The sequence below is a fragment of the Thermobia domestica genome, chromosome 16 (genome assembly GCF_964235325.1).
Source record: "Thermobia domestica chromosome 16, izTheDome1.hap1.1, whole genome shotgun sequence".
Taxonomy (NCBI): domain Eukaryota; kingdom Metazoa; phylum Arthropoda; class Insecta; order Zygentoma; family Lepismatidae; genus Thermobia; species Thermobia domestica.
The window spans coordinates 94,972,744-95,000,470 of NC_137469.1; the positions used below are offsets into that span (position 1 = coordinate 94,972,744).

The following is a 27,727-nucleotide window of genomic DNA, read 5'->3' on the forward strand; positions in this document are numbered from 1 at the left end:
TTATTATTGAAATGTTTTTTCTCATTTTATTCATAGTCTTAGGAAGTCTAAAAAGTAGACAGTTTGCGAAACTCTTACATGTTTAAGTTTTCCAAAATGAAATATATTGGTTTGCTTAGTGAGTAATTAGATTTGAATTAAATTAAGTATAGAAAGCAGAGCTTCCGAGGAAAGGGATATTACAATTGGATTTTAATATTTAGTTACATAGGAATACACTTTTCACGGAAATAAATCTGTCGTCTCGCTAAGTTATTTGATGTATTTTATGTCGTATCTAACTCAAAATTAAGATAAGTTTTATTTGCACTCTTATAAGTTTTATTAGTAGAGGGTAAATATATTTGGCGAACAGTATCACTGACACGTACATTTTTTATAGAACGGTTGTTTGGACGCTAATAACACCAGAGGCAAACACATTTTACCAGAAGAAATCTTATCATCGTCCATAATTTCAATGTAAATGAATCGGTCGCTGATAGGACAGACAACAGATCCTGTCGCTAATAGGACTGTCGCTTCTAGGACTATTTCTTACGCAGACAAAACAATTTTGTTGCCCTCCCTTGGTTCACTGTCGACAGCAAAGAAAAGTCGTCACAATTGGCGGGATATTGGACACATCATGATGAGCTGTATTACCTGAAGAAAGGCTAATAGTGGCATTAAAGTAAGCATATATATATATATATATATATATATATATATATATATATATATATATATATATATATATATATATATGGCGTAAACTTGCCATTTTGAGCTGTTACACAATTATTTCGTCCCCTGGCTGTTCCACCTCAGTGACTATTATTCCGCGCTCTCATAAGACTAAATATATTTGCCTAGAATGACAAAACATTTGCACGACAAATATATTCAGTGTGCGGAGTGCCTTAACGTCAAACGTGAATTTGGGTGTCGTAGACAATAACGCATTTTTGCTAAATATTCTACGGCTCACCATGCTGCACGGCTAAGATGGAGAAGTCAAAATTTCAACGACTTGCTAATAATTATCAGGAAGATGACTACGCTAATTTATGCTAGTCACTTTTAATTGACCTATGTGTGACACAGGAGCGGCGTTTTTACGAACACAGCCAGAACAAAGAAAAACAGGCTGAGGAAAGAAGGCTAGGGAAGAAGATAAGTGGATGTTCGATTAGTCATAAATTGATGCTAGTTACACACGTATTTGCGAAACCATTGCATGCCACACATTCTATACAATAAATATCTCTTTATCAGTGGCTTTTTATGTATAATGAAATACATCCAAGATGAATTAAAACACAAAATTTAGTTTTCGTGTCCAGACGATTTAAATACGTTTATATTAGTTCCTTAAACAGAAAACAGTCTGTCTCAAAGATTGGGAACAATTAATAAAGGCTAAAGGCCTAACAGTAAACATTCTTCGACAAAGACAAGTAAATGTATACTCACATATCTATACATATAAGATCTCTTTCGTGGTTTCTCGTCTTTGCCGTAGGAGACCCAGGTTCGATTTCCGGTGAGAGTTCATGTGATTTGGATCCCACATTAAGTGTAAGTCCACATCTCATATAATCTTGTAGCTGAAAGAGACTCTAAACCAGCCCTGGCCACGGCGAGCAGATAGTTGAAACTCTCCTCGTGAACGCTCACGAGCATTCTACGAGCAAATACCGTTGTTCGTGCTTCGTGAATCTTCGGGTTTTGTCCTTAGAGGAGCGGAAGTGTTGTCAACCTTGGCGGTAATCACTAGCTTACCAAATAAAAAAAAAAGTATGTATGGTAACTGATTGCCATTTAGTGTATAGTGTTTTTTACAATGTGGTAACCGTTAACTATAGACAACACAAACTGGTAACATCAATCAAATGATGAACTATGTACGTTCCTTTTCTTCTTTTTTCTTTCCTTTTGTTAAAGAAGGATGTGGTGGAAGCAAACCATCGCTTACATTTATAAAAATTTGCCAGTTTGCCCAATGGAAAACCAGTTTTCAATATTATATATATATATATTATCAAGTTCTTAATCCGAGTGTGGGTATGTTGTTTCGCTTTTTAGGAAAAGAGATAATCTGTTGATACGAAAAAAATACTGTAGCACTTGTTTGTAATTATCTAAGTATTATCTCCAGAAAAATTAGCTTATGCATGTATGTGTGTACGAATAGGCTTAGCAAGGGGTTGGTTGTGGAGATTAGAAGCCACTATTACACTATCAAAAGGAAGAATAGTATTTCTTACTCCACTTTTAAAGTGGGGCCGCGGTGGCTCAGTGGTAGAACGTTCACATCTGGTGCTTTGGGTCCCGGGTTCGATCCCAGCCCCCGCCAAATGAACTTTGCGGTGGACAAACACCGTTTGCGTGGGTTTTCTCGGGGTTCTCCCATTTCCTCCCACTTTCTTCATTCTATCATTCCATTCATTACTCATCATCACTGTCTCCTTTAGCCTAACCGGTATAACCGTGGGACGTAAAACCCAAAGATTTCATTTCATTTTTTCCACTTTTAATGTTACTTTGATCGCAAAGAATCAAACAAAATATTAAGAGAGCCAAAGAGATTTTCCATTTTTAAGAGTGACCATTAGTGGGTACCATTAGTTTTTTTTTTTTTTTTTTTAACAAGGAGTGTCTTTTTAATAAGGAAAAATATATTGTCCCTGGCTTGTTGCTTGCCGGTAGCTTGTTAAAAGTGAAAAAGAATGTTAAATCATATCAACGACTGAAGCTACACGCTTGTCTTTCTTCGATAGTTACTGACTGGTTTTGAAACTCACGATGTTGTAGGCCTACTGTAACAGCGTAAACTTGGAAGGGAACGTTCCAACTGAATGATACGAACAATTATTCCCAATGTCTTGAACATGAAACGTGGATTGCACGGATAACGCTTAAAGTGGGCTGGACTGCACTGGAATTTCCTTCCGGCAAATTAGTGTTTGGTCGGAACTCAGTTCTTCTGTGTAATTGTCTCTTAACAACATTTGAACATTTCTTTTAGATAATAATATCTACCTAACTCTATGGCCTATGGAACCCGAAGGTTCAATGCGGCGTTTACAACATATTTCCACTAACTTCTGTCCTTAGCTAACTGGATCCAGTTTCTACCCTGTACTCTTATTTCTGCAAGATCCATCTTAATATTGTCTTCCCATCTACGTCTAGGTCTTCCTAGTGGTCTTCTTCCAATTGGGTTTTCAGTTAAAATTATGAAAGCGTTTCTAATTTCTTCCATTCTGGCTACACGGAATGGCCACCTGAGCCTTCTACACTTAATGACCCTAACAATATTAAGTGAGCGGTATAAACTATGCAATTCCTCGTTATGAATTTCCTCCAATCCCCATTTTCATCCGTCTTTGGTCCGAATACTACTACTACTACTACTACTACTACTACTACTACTACTACTACTACTACTACTACTACTACTACTACTACTACTACTACTACTACTACTAATAATAATAATAATAATAATAATAATAATAATAATAAAATAATAATACGCATTATTATTATTATTATTATTATTATTATTATTATTATTATTATTATTATTATTATTTTCAACCTCCCGTCGTTCTGCTATCAATCTAGCAACGAAAGGCGTTCACAACTTAGCAAACGTGAAACAAGTGACAAGTTACAGACCGAGTGCTAATGTAATACAATGTCACGAATTGTGTAAGCAAGCTAAAAAAAGGCCTGAAACAATTCGTTTCCGATTTTTGCAGTCGTTTTTACGTCTGTAAGCTGACATGTTTAATATTAGTTTCTTTCTTTCTTTTTCATTTGTTAGTTACTTCAACGCTAACTGTAACCTCTATCATGCGTCTTCCTCGATCAAAAAACGTACCAATTTTATTTCCTGAAGTGTTTTCGCGTCACTGCTTTCGAAATGGGGAGGGGGAGAGCACACCTGCACATTTCACGCTTGCGTCTGCTCAATGCTTCAATCGTGCGAATTTGTGACCAGGCTTGGCCTTAGGTTTTTTACCATCATGTGTGGTTGGCAACACTTATCGGATGCAGTGGAAGGGGCGGAGCTACCAACACCTGTGCTCACCTGTTCTTATCTCCGCTCGTTGTCGCTCACGCTTCGGCTCCGGGAGCCAATTCATGGGCAGGCCTGCTCTAAACTAAATTCAATCCAATTCAATATACATATAAACTTAGCCATAACTAGATCGGTATTTGTCGGCTGAGAGCAAGAATCTAATTGACTAACAGCACTAAAGTATTTCTTTAAAAAAAATATTCGTTATTATCTATTACCAAACTATTCACTTTTCCCACGTCTACAATTGAAAAAAAAAGTAATGACGTGATGTATGCTTGAATAATAATAATAATAATAATAATAATAATAATAATAATAATAATAATAATAATAATAATAATAATAATAATAATAATAATAATAATAATAATTTAGTAGATACAGATTTCTGTGATGAAGTTGACTTTTGATATTTTAACAAAATTAACATTGAAGTATTCAATAAAGTTAGAGCAAATCTGATGTTAAACGCAGTCAGTGCGTTTGGAATGTCAGCAAAAGAAAATAAAACACAGATGTAGCACCAAAAGTTTAGTTTATTTTATTACAGGTGCGTTTATGAAAATTATATGGAGTATATCATGATTTTTCTCTTTGTAAGTTTGTCTGAATCCTTTTTGTTTATGTTATATCGTCCTCTTAGATGTCAATACCCGTGAAACATAAATTTGTATTGTACTAATAAAATATCGTAAGAAATAAATATTAGCGATTATAGTTATTGTTATATTATATGCCGCATTTTATCTTGCTCACCGACATAATACATTCATTATTGAATAACGTACTGTATTTTACTCACAAACGAATAAACAGAATCAGTGATTGATTTGAGAAAAGTCAATATTAAATTCAAACTCACATTTAAGAAGGTTTGCTCTTCTGAGCTTAAGAGTATGCATTCCTTTTTAAAGACATGTATGATGGTCTATAATGACTAGTAATATTAACAATTCTTCACTTTGAAATTTTTCCCGAGGGGGAAAAATTGAATAAATGACAGAGTACTGCGGTCCATGCATTGTTCAATCGAGGCAAAAAGCCACAAAGAGTTCTCGTCTTCCCTACACGATTAGTTTTCCATCATTCATCAGCCAAATATGTCAAATCAGTTTCATCAATACATTGATTAATCTCGGTGAGAATTCGTTGTCACGGTTTGAATGAAGCTCCACCCGTATTCAACACAATATACAGCAATTAAGGAAAAGCAAAGTGTGAAAGTTGAACATACATACATAAATTTAAATGTTCTATATTCCTTCAACAATTTAAGAAAAGTATATAAAGAGAGGATATTGTCTGCCATTTTCTTCTGAGAGAGAACATATTTTCAAATCTAAATATGATAACGATTATTGCCCCTTATCGCTGGCCTAGTAGTTTACACATGTACACTCATGTCCAAAATTATTGTCGCATGTCTATAAATATGTTGTTGTAGGAATATAATTTGATAATGAATTCGCCCGGTGTTTCTTATAATGTTAGTATGTGTATAATCGTCAGAGACATGTATGTGGCAAATTTCATGTCAAGAGAGCAGTAAATAAGAACAATAAAACGAAAATAAATCTTTGTTGTCCATTTAGCAACATTTTGTTTTGCTCGTTCTAATTTTCGCATTTGTAATTCTTTTCCTTTGAAATTTACCGTAAATATACATTTCCCGATTATACACATAGTAGCAGTATTAAAAGTACCCTGCAAAATCATTATCAAATTATATTCTTACAAGAAGACAGTTATAGATATGTGACAGTTATAGACATTTTGGCCATGAGTGTACCTTTGAGAAACTGATATTGGGTTCGATCTAATATCTGTTTGTCTACAGTCTGAGGCAGACAATAGTTCTACAAATTGTTTTTACAGCATCATTTATATAATAAGTATACAGCAGCTTTCTCCTTTTCTTATTTTACATAATAATTGTAAAAGCTGAGCACTTCTTTGATACCCGTGTTGTTTGTTAACAATGACAAAATAGTTGCTGATCTGTGACTTGATATTAGACCATCGTTTTTCTTTTCATATGGAGAATGAGACCATAAGATATCATATTAGTAGTCAGTACCAGCGGCGGATCTAGAAGGTAAAAACTGGGGGGCGGCTGCAAGAGCCAAGCTATGATAGGTATATGATGTGTTTACTTTAAACTTTCAAAAATATATAACTAGCTGAAATTATGTTGGTCACTCAAAAAACTGGGGGTGACAAGGCCCCGAGGGCCCGGGCTATATCCGCCTCTGGTCAGTACTTACTTTCCACTACCAGAGACAGATGAGAACTACTCTGAAAGCAATTGATCTCTTATCATGAGATTTCAAAAAGAAAGTCATGTTTGGAAGATATATTACTTCATACAATTAAGAATATCAGACAGCCCTAATTTGAAAGAGGTCCCATTGATAATCCGAATTTGAGTACATTTTTCGTTGAAGGAAGTTGAACCTGGCACAACTGGAAGAAATCTTACAACTAGTCAGAACTACAGGTGTCAGACTCTCATTTTTTCTTTAATTCCACCCACATTTAACACATTTCTGTAGCAATCGAACACATCTACTGGTTTTATTGATCATTTTTCCCCACTTAGAACTGTCAGTACCAAGAACATAATTTTCTTAACCTGAAAGAGGACTTTTATTTCACTTTGCACTTTTTCCTAGTGGTCCTTGGTTCGGTACTTGGTAGTGACAAGCGTATCTTCACAATTTGTAACGTGATAAGTAAACCCTAGATTCACAGAGAAAAATACGTATGTGGCGTAAGTAGATACGTAGGTTACATGCGTAAATCCTACAGTTTTTGTACGTAATGTATCACTACAGTATAGGTAACATCCTGCAGAAAACGTATGTTTTGTAACTTTCCATATAAGTGTTCCATCTGACATATTTTCTGTATGAAACAAAGAAATTTATATAGACTGTCAGGATTTCACATTCAGATGGACGTATATAACTAGGAATGCAATGGATATACCCGATTGCAATGAAATGAGCTGAGCGAGCTTAAACTACGTAATCAGGAAGCGTTTTTCGGTGATTATTCCTCGATGGTACATCGGATTTTTGATTTCGACCTATGTTGTCACTCAGCACGACATACTCTATCAGCGTGCTAAGTTTGGTTGAGATCGGCCAAACGGTCTAGGAGTAAGCGTTTTTCGGTGATTATTCCTCGATGGTACATCGGATTTTTGATTTCGACCTATGTTGTCACTCAGCACGACATACTCTATCAGCGTGCTAAGTTTGGTTGAGATCGGCCAAACGGTCTAGGAGGAGTTCGCGGACAACCAAACGGCTAACCCGAGTATAAGAGCTTCGCTTCGCTCAGCTCAATAAAGTATATAGCTGATGTATGTAACATACGGAAGATTGTTATATGTCAGACATCTTGCAGGGGCATGATGTAACATCTAATCGGGAAAAAAGGCGTACGTATGTAGCATATAGATAACATATGCTCTGTACAGATTTCCGTAGAAAACTTATGGATTCAGTATATTTGTATAATTTTCCGCTTTTCAGATAACAGGTTTTTCTCAGTGTATGTTTAATAAATTTGCAACGCTGTAACCTAGTGATTAGCGCAAGCCCTTTTAGCACATGTGATTAAAATTTCTATAAGGGGTCCTTGGTTCGATTTCAGATCATATGATTTTGTGGTGAAAACATCTTGTTTATGGATTTTCTCGAGGTTCTCTAGTTTTCTTCCACATTCTGAATCCACCAAATTATACAATAATAATTCAATAACATTAATAATCCATTTCTTTAAGCCTATAGAACATAACAATGCGACGTAAACCTAGAACGACGTAAACATGACCTAGAATCGAATCAAGGTCCCTTCGCACCAGAGATGAACTCCTGATCCACCATCACAGAATTTTTTGTCGGTTTTGAGTTGCTTCTACGTCACACTGTCTACGTTCTCTGATGACGCTTGTGATTTAATTTGATTAACTCAAAATATTGACCTTTGAAATTAACGGAAAATGAGTTTCGGGTTTTACAAGATGTTAATTTTTACTGAGATAAAGAGTCAATCAGACTTATGGAATAACTGATATGAATACTACATATTCATTTCAAAATTCATGGAAGTTCCATGTAATTTGTTGTGGTAAAGTACGATATACGACTTACTTTTAGTTGAAAAGAAAAAGAAGGAATAAGTTAAGTAGCTGAATCATTTATGTTTCTTGAGAAAGCATTTGAAATTTGATAGTTTATTGGTGCTGTTACGTAACCTCAATAATCTACTATAAAAACAGTAATTACCTTTGGAGCACCTAATTATACTATTAATTATTCCCATTACTCATCTGATATCACGTTTGTCATTTTAATTTTATAATCATGATTTAACGTTATTCAGAACATGGGATATGATTCATTTTATAGGTCTGGCAAACATAAATTTCTACACCATTTGTGTGCATGCATTTCGTAGTGAATATCGAAACTAAAGGGAGTAGTTTAGTATTAGAACTCAAAACTCACTTGTTCAATGTAAAATACACTGGATGTACTTAAGTATAATGAATAAATTAACATGGCTAATACTAAAAAGTTTTGTTGTATAAAATAAATGTTTTAGCTTATTCCCTACATGGCTCGAAAGAATAAACTAGAAGTGATCATTTCTTCCTCTTTCGATATTCTTACTTCTCTTCAAACCATTGTTGACCTTTTTTTTCTACCTGCTTCCAGTGGAAACAGCAGTCATTTCCAATAGAGTTGCCAAAAAATACTGCTATCCGCTCATAAACCTCGAATCAGATGAAGAATTATTGTAATGTAAACCTTGAAAATATAGTTGAGCCAGATAATTTTAAAAAATTAAACAGCCTGTAAAATACCTGTCAGTTGGCTACCCTATTTCCAACTGGCAGATGTGTGACGTAGAAGCATGATTGTACGAGGAGTGATCAGAAAGTAAGGTTACAAAGCCTACAGTGAAACGTGTATATATTATATCATACAACTAATACAGCCAACAGATTAATACATACGTTAGGTTATTTTTCGATGTAGTCTCTATATCGGTTGAGTCACTTGCCTCATCGTGGAATGAGTTTGGAGATTCCTTCCTGGTAAAAATCCTGTCCTTGCGTGTTTAGCTACGTCGTCACGACGTGTTTCACCTCCTCGTCTGAAGCGAAGCGACGGCCTCCTAGACGCTCATTTAAGTACGGGAACAGGTGAAAGTCGCTTGGAGCGAGGTCCGGACTGTAGGGAGGGTGGTCGATGATGTCACAGCGAAACTGCTTCAACAGCGTGGTGGTCGGCCACTGCGTTCCTCGTCAGTGACGTTTTCTCTACCAGCCGCAAAAATTCGACTCCATTCTGGAACATGTTGTCGAGATATCATAGTCTTTCGGTAAACTTCTACCGGTTGCAGCTGAATAATATTTGAGCCGCGGTTACATGTTTTGCAGATTTCTTTGTGAGACCAGTTTTCCAAACGAGTCACTATTCGTGTTTACCTACAACTAGCGCCGTAGGTGGAAGGTGGCTGAAACTCTGCACAGTTGCCAACTCCATATATTAAAATCACAGCACACTCCCATTCGTCTATTACAGTCGAAAGTCCAGAAATATCGTAACCTTACTTTCTGATCACTTCTCGTACAAGCTTAAAAAGTCAATGGGAAAAACAATAAGGAAAGAAAAATGGGGAAGGCATTACGTAGGAAAGAAAGCGTTGGCAGTGTACCAGGCGCGTACCAGAAATTTTTGTTGGGGACGATTCAAGCTTTGAAGGTGGTTCAATACTACAAATCACTATCTATGTAGTATTGAACGGGGTATTATTCTGCATCTGAAAAGACGATAAGTAATTGTAAAATACTTTCACCTATATTTTCAGAGAAAAATGATAGAACTTGATTGGTTTTATATATATTCTCTTTCTCTTGTGATATTAAGTGTTTTATATTTCTGAAGTGTGTGTGTGCAGTGTCGTTCGCTCAAGCATTCATGCTGTATCAAGTGAAAATTTGTGTGTTATCAGTATCCTTTCTTTTACTACATATATATGTGTGCCTCTATCCAATAAGTAGGAATTCGTTCAAGGTAATTTTCTCCTTTTTATTTGTATGGGTACGAGTACTTACGGAGTCATCAGCTTGCCAGCCGTATATACGCAGGTGTGTGTACAAAAGTAAATACAGTGAAACCTAAATTTCCGAACCGCTGAAGCTACCTATGTTATATCACTTATTTTTATTTTATTATTCCTAATTTGCACTTGAACAAAACACGAGCTCTGAACCAGGTTGTTATCAACTGTTTCTTTAGGAAATATCCTAGGAGCCAGTACCCAAGGAAGACAGTAGGTTGCAAAGCACAATCCAAGACAACATCGAATGAGTACGACGTATGCTTGGGGATGATCGGCGGTTGTTTTTAAGAATGACAGTAGAAAATTGAAGATAACCAAAACCAATGTAAGCACTATTGTAAACAAATATTTAAAAGAGGAAGATTTGTGTCCGGTTTTCCTCACACGCTGACAGATGTGCAGAAGCAAATTCGGATAGAAACGTCTGGAGATTTCATCGACATGTCTGACTGGAATCCACAGTGTTTGGAAACCATCGTTACAAGAGATGAGACCTGGTGCTACCAATATGATCCGTATACCAAGCAACAGTTAATGGCATGGTGTATGTCGTCATGTCCACTTCTGCCCCAAAAAGGGCGGCTAACAAACTCCAAGATTAAGACGATGTTGAACACCTTTTTTAACAAGTGCTTGATACATTATGAATTTCTACCCCGGGGTCAAATTGTCAACGTAGAAGTTTACAAGGGAATTTTGAAACGGCTGCTGCAACGCACCCTGCGGGTTCGGCCAGAACTGTACCGGAGTGGTCAGTGGAATTTCCTCCAGGACAACGTCCGCCTGCACACTGCGATGCGGATTCTCAAGTTTCTCACTCAACACAAGGTGATTGTTCTTTAATATCTTCTTATTCTCCAGATTTGGCGCCGACAGGCTTCTTTTTTGTTTCTCCGCTTTAAGTTAGCTCTAAAAGGGTTATCCCTCGCATACGTTACGGATATCCAACAACATGTGATCATGGTTCTTCGAGCGATCCCACAAGAGATTTTGTAAACAGTTTCCAATAGCATTACAACAGATGTCAGACGTGTGTTGTAGCTAATAGTGATTACTTTGAAGACAAGTATAGGTATTTTGTTTGTAACTTATTTACTTTATTTTCTGAGACCATTCACCGGACTTTTCTGACACACCTTTCAGAACGTCAAACAAAACAAGAAATTTACTATAAGGGTCATTTCGCACAAGTCTTCGTAAAATTCTGTGTACAGCTAACACGCAAAGAAAGAAATGGAAAATGTAATTATAATCCTGCTTTGCCGATAATCGAAAACTAAGTCCCACATTTTCCATGCGTTAATGGAAGCCGTTACGGATTGCGCCCATAAATATATACTGATCATTACTTGAGGAGCGTCATTTGGGAAGGGCACAGATCAATTGTCTCCTAAGCTTCAGAAATACATGCTTTTTAATAAATTGTAAACTAATATACTAACAAAGCGTGAAACTCTTATGTCGGTGGATAATCTTTGTTCCTCCCCTAGCAAAAGTTAAAATGACACTACTGATTTACTGCTCTTACATTCTGACAACTACGTAAAGTAATGCAGAAGATCATTCATGTTCCCCCTCCCTATTGTCGTTGCAATTAATAGCACAATATAAATACTACAACAACGTTGTTCAAAACAAATGCAGTAATCAATAAGATAGATATTTTAAAATAATCAAGCACTCTGTTTTGGTGATTCTTTTCAGGAAAACAAATATCAAGGCCTTTCGTGTCAAAGGAAGTGTGGCATCTCTTAGAAAACCATGGATTGTACAGTACAAATACTTTTTTTTTTTTTTTTTTTTGCGAATTAGCAGCCCTAATCCTCTTTAATGGAGCTGTGTTTTACTTCATGAGTCAGTTTTATGTTTCGAAATCTTATCTTATACAATTAGTCGAGCAAAAAGATCTCGTTTGCTTGCAAGAACAATCGATTCTGACTTCGTTTTGAAAAGATATGAGAAAACTGGTAAAGCGTCCCAATGACACATTAAGGTTGGTGTCTCTTAATACTTTCCACATCAACAGGAAGCAGATGAGCAGTGTTCACCAGAAAGAGAAACGTATTGTGCCATCTCTTTTGAATTACAAAGGTGTTTTGCTCTTAGCAGATAATGTGAAGTTAGACACAGATAAGATCACCCGTAACGCCATTCCTTTCCTTACAATGCCGCAATTTGTGAGGGGAGAGAAGAAACTGCATTCGCATTTAAGCTCAGCAACATTCGAGAGAGCCCACTTCAGGAGAAACACTTTCTTACTCCATACGAAACGATACAAAAGTGAATGTATAAATGAAGCATGAAATACAGTGTGTTCGTAAAGTTGCGCAAACCAAATTTTGATTGCGTATATCTTTTGTTCTAAGAACGATAAAGACCTGAGACTTGAAACAAATGTAAGCATGTTTTACGTAGATATTTTAGAGACCATGATCAATGCTGGAAATGTAACGTTTTTGTGTCTTAACGAAAGAAATTACCGTAAGTGTAAAATAAAAAATGTGCAAAATGAAGAAAATCAATATTCACTTGCAGAAAACTGATTTCCTGCGGATAAATTCCTGTGTATATGTACAGTTTGCATGAGCATTTATCCATTGGTGCAAAAATATGACAAGGTTGATACAGTGTTGCCATATAAAAATGCCATTTAATGCAAGTCCGTAAAATGGGTGTTTTTTGATAGAAACGCGGCCCCTGGCAACACTGTTGCCATAAAATTACTGCAACAGGTGTGTTTTAGATTAATTAATGATAAGGAATAAGAATTTGCATATAATTGATAAAATGAATTTTTATTTAAAAATTCGCGATAACTTGGTTTCTGAAAATGTGAAAATTCTGCAAGATATTTCATTTACTTGAAAATAGTAAATAAAGTTTCGGGTGGCTTAAGTCCGGAACCTCCTTCTTAAATGCGCCACTATATATATATATATATATATATATATATATATCTTAAGGCTTTAAGTTATGTCAAATATTGGGCCCAATTCCTTACGATTTCCGTCAACGCAACGCAAAATCTGCGATTTAGTTTGGGATAATGTAATTAGTTTTTGTATTTTTTGCGTTGCGTTACACTCAGTAATTTTTGACAAGGCTACTATAGAATATGTCCCCTATAATGTAACAAGTGAAGAATGCAAAGGCGCACCATACAACTCCCGAAGAACTCAAAATAACTTAAGTTGCTGCTTCTGTTCCATTATCTGAACAAATATATCTCCGTAAGGCGAAGCATACATACAATCTGGTCCCTATTTCCATACATACAATCATTTACAGTAAATATGTTGGGTTGAAATTCATTGGAACTTTCTTCGTTATTATTTCAGGCGTTATATTATAATCCTATGTATTGATGCATTTAAATACTATATACAGAGTTGTATATGATATTCGAAGGAAAAAAACAATTATTTTCTTAAACGTCATTTCGGCCCAGTTTACGCGATCTACTCTGAGGATTTCTTGTTAATAACGTTATGAAAGGAGGAAGTTCAAAACAGTAGAGCAATTTGAAATTTTGTTCCTTTTGAATGTAAGACATTATATCAGAAAACAATAAATTACATTGTATAGTTTGAAAGAAATTTTCTTTGAAAGTTACGACGTAACTTTTAACATCAAATATAAATGTGCTTTATTCATATTTAACGTGCACAGTGGATAGTCGATGACACTGACTTTTTTCTTTCACATGAGCAAGAACTGACTGACAGTTAGTTACAATTCATAACGGGTCACTATCGCGGAGAAGACTCCAATTGCGAGAGCTAGTTAACTGTGAATTCATTTCATGATCTCTAGATGAAAGCTCCCGTTGATGGTCTGGAATTCTTCAACAAGTTCGCAGTGAAAACGAGTCCTTTGCGTTAAAAAAGAACTTGTGACTTCTGCGTCGAACCTCTGTTGATTGTGGCTTCCCTCTTCTCTCGATGTCATTGAAAGACTCCCTACCCTTACGGAGAATTGTCGTTGAATTGTGTTTGTCTTAGACCATTGATGCGGAAACTTTTTTTTTAGGAAGGGGTGAAAGGAAAAAGAAGAAACCTTACGTGAGAAAGTTTTATTTATTTCAAACAATGGTACATTTTACAAAATTCTTGTAATACTAAGTCCAATTTATGATTGCAAGATCATAAAGGAGAATTTCATTAATAAAACTCTAAATGCATTTCTAGAGTTTTTCATGATCTGATTCTAACCGGGCTGCACTAATTCTCAGAGAAGAAGTTATATTTGTCGGATTCGGAATCACTCGCGAGGCTAATAAAACTTTCTGGCCCGTGGATCATAGTTTGCAAAACACTGTTCTAGACAATGCTCTTTATACATATAAGAATTTATAACGATCAGTGGGTTTTTGTGGCTGATTTTCGCAATTTTAGTTCACAATTTGCCAACTTACTGCACCGGATGTAACACCGCTACTTTGCGACTGCTGACAGAGAGTGTTCAAACTTGTTCCTGTTACTTAATAAAATGTAAGCTCTGGCCGTGGTTGTCGTATTTTTGCTACCTGGTTACAAAATTCAGTGTCGAGGAAGTATTTGAAGTGGGTTATACGTGTACTTTAATAATATCAGAACTTGTTGTCCAGAAAGAAAATAGTACTGTATTTATGGTTAGGCGATTGTTTTGATGTTGTGATTAGATTGAAATTAGATTCCATGAATAATAGAATTTATCGGAGATTATATTGAATTAATAGTGACTTAGATACAATAGATGGATAAGCAGAAGTTGAGATCTCTAGAGGCAGTGGTGTATTTAAGGGGGGCTTCCGGGCTTAAGCTCCTCAGAAATTTTATTTACTATATTAAAGTAAATGAAATATCTTGCAGAATTTTAACATTTCCAGTAATAAAGTTAGCAACCCCCCCTGAAACAAATCGTAAATATGGCACTGTCTAGAGGTAAAGTCTAATGAAATGCCTGAAATGCTAATTTAGTTTTCTTTTCAATAATATGCTTTTGAGCTATTTTCATGTAATGTGAAATTTGCAATGTATAATTTCCAGGTTTCTTTAGCTATCTCTTATTACTTACTTACTAGCTGAAATAATCGATTTTAACACGGGGAGAATAACATGACGGAAAATATTTGAAAACCGTTCTTCCTTAGGATGCGCGTTTCAACAGAAATGTAATAATAGGAAGCAATAAATTCTCCAGTATGATACAAATCTTGAACTCCTAGTCGCCCTTAGGATACGCTTTTTAAATCAAAGTAAGATGATGAAAACCTAACAATGTTGCAAAAGTTCATTTCATACTGTTTAGCTGTTATCTCGTGATGCAACAAAGCTTTCAACTGTCCCTTACAATTATGTAACAACTATCTCCCCGATGCAAGTTTGGTTGCATACCACTCAGTCTAAATATATCACTTTTTGGCGCGAAAATGGTTTCTGCCTCTCTAGAGGTCCTAGGAGCGTCTAACCGCAAAGCTTTTTTAAAAATTTTAATTTTGTGTCACAAAAAAAATGAGATTTCGTTGAAATTGTTTCAGATGCTTTAAAGTTACGCTGGAAGATTTCCACTTTTGTATATATAAATTTAATTGCCTGAAGCTATCATTTTTAAACGGTAAATTAGAGAAGCTAAAAAAAAAAGTGACTTGCAAGATACTCTAGTAAAGACAGTTACTCGTGAACCATTAATTGTAGTCCCTAATTATTTTTTTCTTGAAATGTTAGCTGTATTTTGTATAGATGATATATTTAATTCAATTTCTGTATGACATTGGAATGCATTATTATTATTATTATTATTATTATTATTATTATTATTATTATTATTATTATTATTATTATTATTATTATTATTATTATTATTACAGTGAGCCTTGTGCAGAGTGGGAAAGACGACTGCAGAAATCGAGATGAGCGCATCCAGGCATGTATAAAGCAAATTCCCGACATGCATGGAATTCCCAGCTCCAAAGAAGAAGTCGACAAAGCATGCAAGTAAGAAGGATTTTATTCTTCTTATTAATTAAATATAATTCATTTATGTCATTAAATCATAATATTACTTAAGTCTATGATAGTGACGACTTTATACTTTTATTTTTTCTGATTACACAGAGAAAAATCCGTTCTCCGGACAGCGGTATATTGTATAAATATACGGTATCCTCTTGCTTACTATAGAAATCAGAACGGAGCATACGTTATCCGTATGCTACATAGGCACTGCCCTTAGATGTTACATCATGCCGTTGCAGGATGTCTGATATCTAACAGTTTTTCGTATATCACATGCATATACTTATGTTACCTTCGTCAGTTATATGTTATATACGTCCATTTGTATGTGAGCTCTTGACCGCCTACATTGTTTCATACAGAAAGTACGTATAGATGGAACACTTATACAGAAAGTATTATAAAACACGCGTTTTCAGTTATACGTCTGCTGTACGTTAAGTCCAAAAACTACAGGAATTACGCATATAACCTATCTTTTTAAGTACGCCACCTACAATTTTTTTCTCAGTGTAGTTACGTTTCTCTTACACGTTTAATTCAATTACAAGATTGTTATGACATTTATGCACGATCCCCTAGATAAAATTTAAGAATTTAAAACATTATTTCTTCTATGAGTATGAATGATATTGTAAATATAACAATGAAACTCTTCATTCTGGTCTATTAGCGCGGGTGACCATAACTGAGTGGCCTGAAACGTTGTGCTGCTGGTTGTGAGACGAAATCTGAATGAATTCGAGTGCCACTGAAGAGCATGGACATATTTAATTACCCTCGAAGTTTCTATATTCATGACCCAATTGTAGAGATTTATAAAATAGACTTATTCACTTTTACGTTCCGAGATAAATCCTTTTAAATGCGGCTAAAGGAGACAGATGATGAATGAAGATGTGAAACGATTCATGGAATGAGAATGTGTGAGGAAGCAGGAAAAACTCGAGAAAACTCACGGACACAATTTTGTACACATCAAGCTCTCATGGTCTAGGATCCACAGGAACTCCTACCATCAATCGCTCTATCACTGAATCACCGTGCACCCTGCCGTTTAGATAAGAGAAGAATGTAGATGAAAGATGACGAGATAAAAAGTAGTTCATAAATTACGAAAACGATAAGGTTCAAAATAACATTGAAAAAAAGCCACAATATTGGGTTATGAGAACGAAACAAAATAAAAATGTTAAATGAATTAATTCGGTACAACACAATCGGTAAATAATAACAAAATAACTTACTTGCTTGTTGCGAATAGCAAGATCAGAAAAAGTTGGAGAATTACACAGCATAATCTTGGAAGAATTTGAGATAGAAAAAAGAAATTGCTATAACCTGGATCTCTAACTACTGAAGTTGGAGAAGGCATATAAAGGTGTAGGGCACCTTCACCTGGAACAGGCCATATAGGGCCCTGAGATGTGTGATTCCACACATATAAGAGTTTGGTATTGTACGAGTTGGTGAAGTCAGGGATGTTGCCAAGTACTCATTTTACAGAGGCTGTTTGTAACCCTAAGCTATATTGCAACGAGGGTAGAACGAAAATATAATTCCCACCCTCGGCACTCACTTCGAAACGGCCCACGCAGTCGCTGGATTGACGCCTTCCAGACTACACCACAGCTGTTATTAAGCAAGTGTTACTATAACAGAGTAATCCAGAGAATAGAATTATACAAATCACAATTATTCTGACTTCCTGAATTTCAAAGTGTGAATCTTTGGTTGCAAATGACTGCTTATCTGTGTCATTGTGATTCTTCCAGTGACAAATTATTGTGTGCTAAGAACTGACTTATATATACAAATATTGTATGTTTGCAATACATGAGATATTAACGATTACTAAGATTGTTAACTATCCGTGAAACGCTAGGTTACTTGAAAAAAATGCACTGCTGCTGTTTTCGTTGAACCTTTTTAGCCATCTACATCTGGGTGCTTTTATTAATGGAAGAAAAAGTACCAACTATTAACAGATTGTTTCTTTCTTTTGATATCAACCTCAGAATGACAATAACGGAGCAGATATGATTCCACATGTGTATTAGCGTTAAATTATGTGAGAGGAAGTCCTTCTGTCCTGATAAACATCAGTGCAGAATTTGTCCGTACGATCAGAAATAACCTAACTTACATGAAATTATTTTAAGGTTCATTGGAGAGATTCATTTTTACATTCGCTGGAAGACATTGCCAAAGTGAGATTTAGAGCAGTGGTTCTCAACCCTTATTCAATGACGACTCACTTCTATCAAGTGTAAGTTTCTATCAAGTACTGAATCTATTTGGTATTGAGCATTATTGCTAATGCTGGAGGCGCTGATTGGTACAATCTGTCTCAAAATTGATGTCTACAATTTAATTATTAAGCTATTTATAGTTTTTAAGCTCTAAAAGCTAGCTTACACATCGGCTAGGAACCACTGATTTAGAGGAAATGATATGTTCAAGACTTTATTTCTCTGAAGATACTGAAATCCACGAATTTCTTCTCTTACATGTATGTTTAAGCTGAGCTTTACTGGTTGCAAAGGCAAGCACCAAAATCCGAGCAAGTGAACAAAATCGTGAGATGATATTACCTTTTAAATGGATACAATATAATGTTGTCCCAAATTAGTCAAATTAAATTAGATTAAAAAATGCTACAAGAATAGCATTTTCTTTACATTTAAGAATAAAGGTGTCGATACTGCATACCGTTCCGTACCGCTAGAAAACGTACTCGGTATTGTTAACCATTGTCTATATAGGAAATTATCTCTGTGTTTCGCCATCCGCCAATGTTCTCAAGTAATGTACGGTATATAAGCAATCCAGAAAGGCAGTAATAGTAAGATGACATCTTTGAAAATAAAAGATAAAAAAAAATAATTTTAGAAAGGAGAAATCCCAACCATAATTAATATTTTACATTCAGGTTTGTTGTTTCCTTATCCTCCAAAGTACATTCCACCACCATGTCATATACAAATATAGCTATTGAGAAAGTTTCTTTTCACCACAGAATAGTTAACTGAGGTATAGTTTGTGAAAATGGAAAATGTTAAAAGGATAAGAATGTATCCATTAGAAAAGAATGTGTTTTGAAAAAAAAAAAGAACAGGAAGGATAGGCACTGAATGGAAGAGCGGACAATACCCATACAGATTTACCTTTATTTATCTAATTTCCGGATCTAACCTTTAAGGACAATAGTTAACCCTGAGTTATTAACAACCTACGACAATTACAACAATAGAAAGAAAAGTGGATGGCAATCAGCCAGACTCTATATTTAAACGTACTTTCTCAGCATTTGCATCGTGAAACTGACGAAACTCTCAAAAACTTCAATCTGGATATGCGGCGACCGGATTCGAACACGGGACTTCCCGATTGTGAACCAAGAAAATTTACTAGTAGTATACGCCCGCTTGGTAGATTTTAGTGATCATTTGGTGTGTTGTAATACATAAAACATGTAACCCCTTTTGCTGTGTGAGGTTCAGGCTCGTTTCCCACTAGTAGCTAATTAAGTTGAGATTTCCTACTAAGATGCAAGTCCAAGGTACATGCGGTTTAGATGCTCTATATAATTAAATAAAAGAAAATAACAATTGACCCTAAACAACGGTGGCACTTGAGGAAGTTCACATCCATACAAATCTTAAATTTTATTGGTAGAAAACTAAGGGGAGGAAACTTTACATACCTACAGAGATATATTCCTAGCTATAGAATTAACATGTTCGTAGTTAACTTCCTTCCCTTAGATTCTAGTGATAAATTAATCTTTTAAACCTCTGTGACTTCCTTCAAAAGCAACACTGACCATAAGCATTTCTATTTAAATTTTTTAAAAATAGTTTTAATTTCAGCAGACTTGAAGGAGAAAGTATGAACAGATCTTAGTGACAAAATTAAATTAAGAACATTTATAAATATTGTATTCGCATATGAATCATCCAACCATGAAACAACTGGGTTTAAGAATAAACTCAACTGGGCATAAATGTTTATCAAACTGGAGGTATGCATCATACACACACACACACATACACTTATATATATATATATATATATATATATATATATATATATATATATATATATATATATATATATATATATATATATATGACCTCGTATGTATATCACATAAAACAGGAAGTAGTGCATGGAGAAATGTATACCGCTTTTTGGATCGGGAAATGTTTGAAGACTTAAAATATGGTTCTCGCCCGTACATGAAATATAATACGAGTTCTCTACTTGAATTACAAGTGTATTAATTCCAGCACTACTTCTCCGTTCTCGTTCACAAAGGAATAGTCCCTACTAAGTGAGAGGTCGCGTCTGTCCTAGGCCTCTAATTGGATGCCACAGGCATCCTTTGTGTTTGCAGTGGATCATTCCTCGTCTGACCAACGACAAATTCAGATTTGCAAAATCCATGCAGCGTTCTGCGAGAAGTTAAACTAATATAGAAAGAGAGAGGAAAGCCAAATGCTGATTTACAATAATAATAAAAAAAAAAATCGCGATGCCTTATATAGTTCTACCGACAAGAAAAATCAACGTTTCAGGGTATTTATGAATAAAAAGAAAAAAAAAAGCATATAGTTTCTGATACTACACAATGAGGACGTCGTTAAACTTACAAAAGCAGGTTAAAAAAATGTTCAGTTGAAAGTTCTTGTTCTAACATAATTACGACATCTATCGTCCTGCTGCTATCCTTATTGAACCTAGGAAAAGTGGGTTCTATTCAAGGAAATATTCACTATGTCCTAATTATATTAAAATTGTGTATAAGTTGAACTGTTTCTTCAAATATGTTCACTTGTATTAGCCTCATGTGATATTATTCGTTTATCATCACTGTTACTACTTTAAATTTTGTAAAATATCCACTGTACATCTCACAAAAATTCTTCTGCAGTTACATCTCTTGATGTAGAAACACTTTCAATGAGAAGTTACCAATAAATACCGAGCAAAGGTACAGACGAATATACATAATTAAAGAATAACTTAAACCGAACTGTTTTTCCTTAACATCCAGTGCCGAATCTAGCCCGGACCTGGGGCAGCCCAGACCTCCTAGATTTTTAAGTGACAAAAATAATTGAAGCAATTATTTATATATTCTTGAAAGCTTGTAGTAAACTCATGATATACTTATCCAAGGCCATCGCGTGGGTTGTAAGCTCCCGGGGCGAGAATTCCAAGGCTCCCCCCCTTTCAGTGTGTTATGAGAAACAACCAGAGTTTATTCTGTAATTCTAGATTTAAATATGGAATTTCATATCATAATGTAAGATAAAATAAGTTAGGGCCTAGTATTATGTCAATGTTTTAAAGTGAATGGCTTTTATAGTAAAAACATAAAAGTTAATGAAAACATGGTTTTGAATTATTTAAATCGAATGTTATTCTTGTTTATTTTGAACTTTATACACATCAACATAGTAATAGCATAATATATATAAATAACGATACAAATACTAAATTCCAAAATTAAAAAAATTCTTTTCACAGAGGGCTGGAGAGAGTTGCAGTTGAATAATCCTAGACGATGTTTTAAATTCCCGCTAATTTTCAAGTTCAATACTCTATCGGGAGTCCCTCAAGGATCTAATCTAGGTCCCTTTTGTTTCTTATTGTTGTTAATGATATTCATCTGTGTATTAAAATATTCTCAAGTTCTTTTTGCTGACAGTTTCAAATTATACTCCAAAGTAAGTTCAATTGATGACTGCGGGAAAGTTCAGTAGGAATAGAGGGAATATATCTCCTTTTTAATGAACTTTTTCCTAATTAAGGATTAATTAAGCCATATTTACTGGCCCGTATGGCCATATTTTGGTACTAAACGAAAGGGTTAACCCGAAATATAAGGATATTTTTGCATATTAATTAGGTAAAACTAGGTCATTTTAATATTTTTGCATATTAATTAGGTAAAACTAGATCATTTTTAATGATATGCATGAAAACTAGAGCATTTTAAGTGGGCGTGGCATTTTGATATCATTTTAATTGGAGCATAAATTTTTAATTATTCATAGCATGCTAATGTATGCAAATTTACCTGAATCGCGATTAATATTAATTTTTGTTAACCCTTTAACTATTTTATTGACCGGGGTATTATATACTATAATACATGTATAAATAAATAAATATAATATTTACTTACCGATGACGTCACCACATCCTTTGGAGAATCACATTGAACGAACTGCTCCGATTCTTTACGAAGAACGGTGATATCGGAACCGGATTCGCGATCGCGGAGGTTTTTTTTTTTTCGGATAAAATGCACGTGCTCGCAATGGCTTACACTATGTCTGTTGCAAATTTATTTCTGATGTTGGATCTTATACCTATGCTTACTTTATTTACTTATTTTTGTTTGAGTACATTTGACATTTTATTTAATCACTGAATTTTTCTATGGATTTTAATATTATATAATAAACTGAGAAGTAAAATATTCCGTAATTATTCTTTATTTGACCGAAATATATTATATAAAAGGCTAAAAGGAACAGTACTACCATCTATTTTTAAAAGAAGGAAAGATTTGCTTTTTAAAACTAGATGTTTTCATTTTATGTTACGTAAAACTTACCGAATCCAAAGATTTTTGCCGTCGGAGAGTAAAAAGGTTGAGGATGACAGGCCCTCTTTCGGCATTTTTTTGAATTACATGAAATCGTGAATGGGAACACTTTTTTGTGTGTGGACGAGAGGATAAAGGGTATGCCGACAACCTTGGAAAATAATGGAACCATGTTATTGATTGACACTTGTGCGGATATAGGGAGACCTTTAGAGGGGGGAACGGTGTTCTTAGAACTTAATGTAGCTTCATAAAGTCAGGTAGCATCAGGTCTACTTGACCGCTGAAGAATAGAAAGCTTATTTCTGCTTGTTTTGACAAGTCCGTGAGAGAGAGGGAGTACACAGATTAAATTCCAAGTATTGGAACATATGTGACATGTATTTGATGAAAATAAATTCTTGTTTTATGATTTGGAACCGTGTAGCTGCGAAAGAATTTTGAAGAATTTGATTGTTTGACAATGAGGCGCGATAGGAACACACATTTTTATTTTTATTTTAAGACTCACTAGAGTTTTGATTGGAGAATGGAAAACACTTGCATTGTTTGAGAAACATTTTAGAAAATGCAAAGAATTTCTTTTCCTTTTTACCGAGTCCTTGAAGAAATAATTGAGAGTACCGTTTGACGTAAATCTCGTAATGTGTTATTTTTTAGTTTGAATGGACATAGCAATTTGAAGTTATTTTGCTCATCTGGAGAAAGTGGATATTATCTTAGGTATTATGGGTAGGCAATATATTTTTAAGTAAAGTTTAACGGGAATTCCAACATTCAGGATTCCTGTTTTTTGTGTACTGTGAGAAAAGGCAGCTTAGGGACGCTGCATTTTTTACTGATATGAGACCCTTCCACTGAAGAAATATGACTTCTTTGATAAACTAAGGTTACACATTGCCTCTTTTTACGGTTTTTTTTGTACGCATATGAGTCATAAAGAAATTTTACTCGTCCCTTTTGTTTTGGGAAACGTCCTCTCAAAGAAGAAAGAGAGAGAGAAGAGGTGGGAATAAAAAAAAGTTGGATAATAACTCATCTCAAGTTACCTTGGAAACGAAATAACGCATTGTGAATCACTTTCGGAAAAATGACTGGCGGGAATTAAGGTAGCTGTTGGACCCTATTGTAAACCTTTGGATCACTAAGGGACGAAAAGAAGGAGAAAAGTTATATTTTAAGTATTGTTTGTTGTCCCTATTTTTTTCTCAGCTTTTTTAGTTGGAAGCATGTTTTATTCTTGCTCACTTTAAGGAAGAACAGGATTTTTTACCTTTTGCGCGCCCACTTTTTTCTTTTTAGTGGGACTTTCATTTTTTTTATTTTTTGTATTGCATTATTAACTTGCCATGCCTTGTTTGTCAAGAAAGGCAGGGGGTTGTGTTAAATTGATGTTTTGAAGTTGAGACTGGAACAAGTTGTATACTCCCTTTGTTTCTTTGAAGAACGGTATAGGATTTTTTTTCTTTACGTTTCCTTATATAAGATTGGATTGTGGAAGTCAGAAGATTATTTCTGTTTATGTGTGCGTGTGAAGTTGTGTTTCTGCTGTTTGTAAATACTTGTATTCCACGACTGAAGTTTGGACCAGTAAGGTAAGTAATTATTATTTTTATTAATTTAGTTAAGTTTCAATGTTAGGATATTGCAGAATTAAGATTCCACATTGACTTAAATATACTACGATTTAGATACAGTCTTTATGTATATGGAGAAAGGCGGATTGTTGAATATAGTATTTGAGGAGGGAAGAAATGATTATGGAACTGACCTGGGACCATCCCAACATTTGCGTAGTGTAAATACAAGAAGACTGAAATATTTTTTATAGTTTTGGTTGATTTTCGGGATTGGAATTTGTGACTGCTTAGACTGAGAACTACAATAGAAATAATGTTGGAAAATATATTTAGCATAGCAGTTATTTGTATCAGTAAGAATTAATTTTTGACATCAAATAGACGGGCGTTAAGAGTTGTGCAATACGTAAGATAGGCCTATATGAAACGTGGACCTATATTTACAAACTTATATTACATATCTTGAGATTTGAACTATTGTTGGGAATGCTGCTATGTTTGTGCACAATAAGTGTTATTTGATTTAATTTTAGTTTATCTTAACGTTTAGCAGCTAAGCTATATGAGACCTGGGCCTGTATTGTATTTATATATGAGGACCATAGCACATAGTATTTAGCTGATGTTGTGTTACTTAAAGAAACACCAGCTTTTTAGAATTGTTCCCTCAAAAGCCGCCACTGCTGGAAACTTTAGCTTGTTATACATAGGTCTAAAATTTTTTAGTGCTTACTCTTGAAACTAATTGGAGACAGGAGTAATGCCACTTTTTTAGCAACAATATACGATTTACGAGAGGAAACAGAAGTGAAAAGTTTAGATTTCTTATATTTGTAATTGAATTTTCAAAATCTGAGGGGAAGGTGTTTATTTATGTTTGTACATTTCTTGCCCTTACTTATATTGTTGAAAGCGAGAACATGCTATAGAATGTAATTCAGATAGAGTAATTTGGAACTGTGGAACTGTGTCAGATACTTTTTTTTTTTTTTTTTTTGGAGAATCACACTGTAAGAACACTATTATAACGGATACACATAGTATATTTTACTCGTGTCATCTGTAGTAAATGCTGATTGTTGTAGCGGTGTAGAAAATCGTTAAGCGTAATAGAGAAATTGAATTGTGGCCTGCTTTATATGAGAAGAATAATTGGAAAGAGAAAAGCGTAGTAGACATTATTTCGTGTCATTTGAAAATCAATCAAAAATGATATGCTTAAAAAATGTGATCCTACAATTAGGAACAGAACCAGGCTCCGGACTCCAAGACTCCAGGGACACCCCAGATATTTTTAATATTAACTAATCAAGTATTATAGGTTTTAGACAGATGGTATTTTTTTCCGCTTGTGGTATTACTATAGCTAAGTCCTTTTTACTAGCGATACTTTTGTTTGCGATGGAGGTGATTGTATTTGGCATTTGCGTGTTACACTATATACAGGCACTGAACTGTTAATAATGAATGTAATTATTGTAATCTCGGAGCACATTAAAATATTATAGTATAGTTTTGATAAGCCTATGAAACAACAAAGAAAATTTACGCACTGGAATTATACGTAAGATTGGGGGGGGGGCCTCAAAATGATAATCCGCCTACTTGTTTACAATGAATGAGACAAAGAGAGAAAACAGGAAGTCAGAAACTTATTGCTAATATCTGTAGTATTATTTTCCATTTTAATATGATTTGGTAGGATGTGAAATATATATATATATATATATATATATATATATATATATATATATATATATATATATATATATATATATATTTTTAAAGTAATATGCCGTGAAAATGTATTTTAGGCTACGTACTGTATCAGCACAACGCTGCATTACATACACAAAAGATAGTTTTAATGTCATAATTTCGGGTTTTCTAAAAAATAATATTGTTTTCTATTATTACTGACTAAATTATTTAGATGCGGAACATTTTGTATAGCTTGGCTACATGATTTAGAAGAGATATTGAGGTTGGGATGAAAATTTGAATAATATCAACTAAAGCAATTTGTTAGAAATTTTTGTTGAGAGGGGGGTTCCTTCTTTGTTTTTTTGTATGGAGAGTAAAGGTAATGTATAACAGGAGTAGGAATTGTAGGATTATCTTACTTGTTTGCCAAGAAGAATATTGTGTTATTTGGATATTACACCGTCCTTCATTAAATCCTGAATAATAAATGTATTTCTTTTGAGACGATGATAGATTAGTCAAGCTAACTAAAACTGAATTTCTGTACATTTTTCTTTGGAAGATCGGGAGGAGAACGAATGGATAAAAGTTTTCTATTCTGTATAGTAACTAAGCTGAACTAATTAGAACAAGTATTAATACCATTATAGCTACGTTGCTATATTATGAAAGAAACATAGGAAGTTTGACTTGAAAAGTATTTACACTTATGACTGTATCAAAGGCAGGAGGACGGAGAAGAAGAGACGGATTTTATAAAGTAAAAATCAATTAAATTATTGTGTGCAAGTAGTGTACGTATATATTCCTTTAGGCAATGCTAAGGAGGGAAAAAATTCACGAGAAGAAAAAATGGACACTTGCTTGCAATGGAAATTAATTCAATATTGCATTTCGGGAGCTATTATTTGTTTGCGGTATACGTAAGCAGTAGCGTAGCCAGGATGTGTGTGTTTTGGGGGGCCCAAGTACTGTTATAGTTACATATAGTAACATTACAAACAAAAAATATATATAAACATAAAAATATATAAAAAATTACAATCGTCAAAGTACCAAAGTACGCTGTCGGACCTCTTTGGGGAGGCAGCCGGCCCCTCTGCCCTCCTTCCCTATCCCACTGCACGTAAGAGGTTTGGTAATTCCTCAGAGACCCGCGATAGTTTGCATTGAACTGAATTATTAAGTAATAGAGCAGGGAATTAACAGAGTTTTTACACATATGAGATGGAAATACGGGCTAGCGATATTTTGACGGGGGCCTGTATATTGGAAAGTAATTCATTTCTTTGATAAAGAGATGTATTGAACATGAAATAAGGATTGATTTTAAAAATGTAGGAATCCCAAATTAAAGATAGCAAGATCTAATTTAGTAATTGTCAGATTTATGCGTTCTTCTAGGGGGAGATACATGGTGATTACTGGATATAAGACAAATCTTTCAAATGTGGGTGTGGAGAATATAGGTGTATGGTGCGGGACAAATGGATGTAGAGATCAAAACGAAGAGATTTTTATTTTTAATTTAACTATTGACCTAGCGCCGCGAGAGGAAACGTATATTATTTAATGCACCATACATATTGTAAAATGTGGGTATGGAGAA

At 34.6% G+C, this 27,727-nt stretch overlaps 1 protein-coding gene across 1 annotated transcript in view; it reads left to right on the top strand.

Annotated features, from left to right (window-relative positions):
• The window catches only part of LOC145672785 (uncharacterized), an 877,411-nt gene that overhangs the window by 389,204 nt on the left and 460,480 nt on the right, over positions 1 to 27,727 (top strand). Inside the window, exon 2 of the mRNA XM_081741944.1 lies at positions 16,065 to 16,191. Coding sequence (XP_081598070.1) covers positions 16,065 to 16,191 — 127 coding nt within the window. The remainder of the gene's footprint in view (positions 1 to 16,064; positions 16,192 to 27,727) is intronic.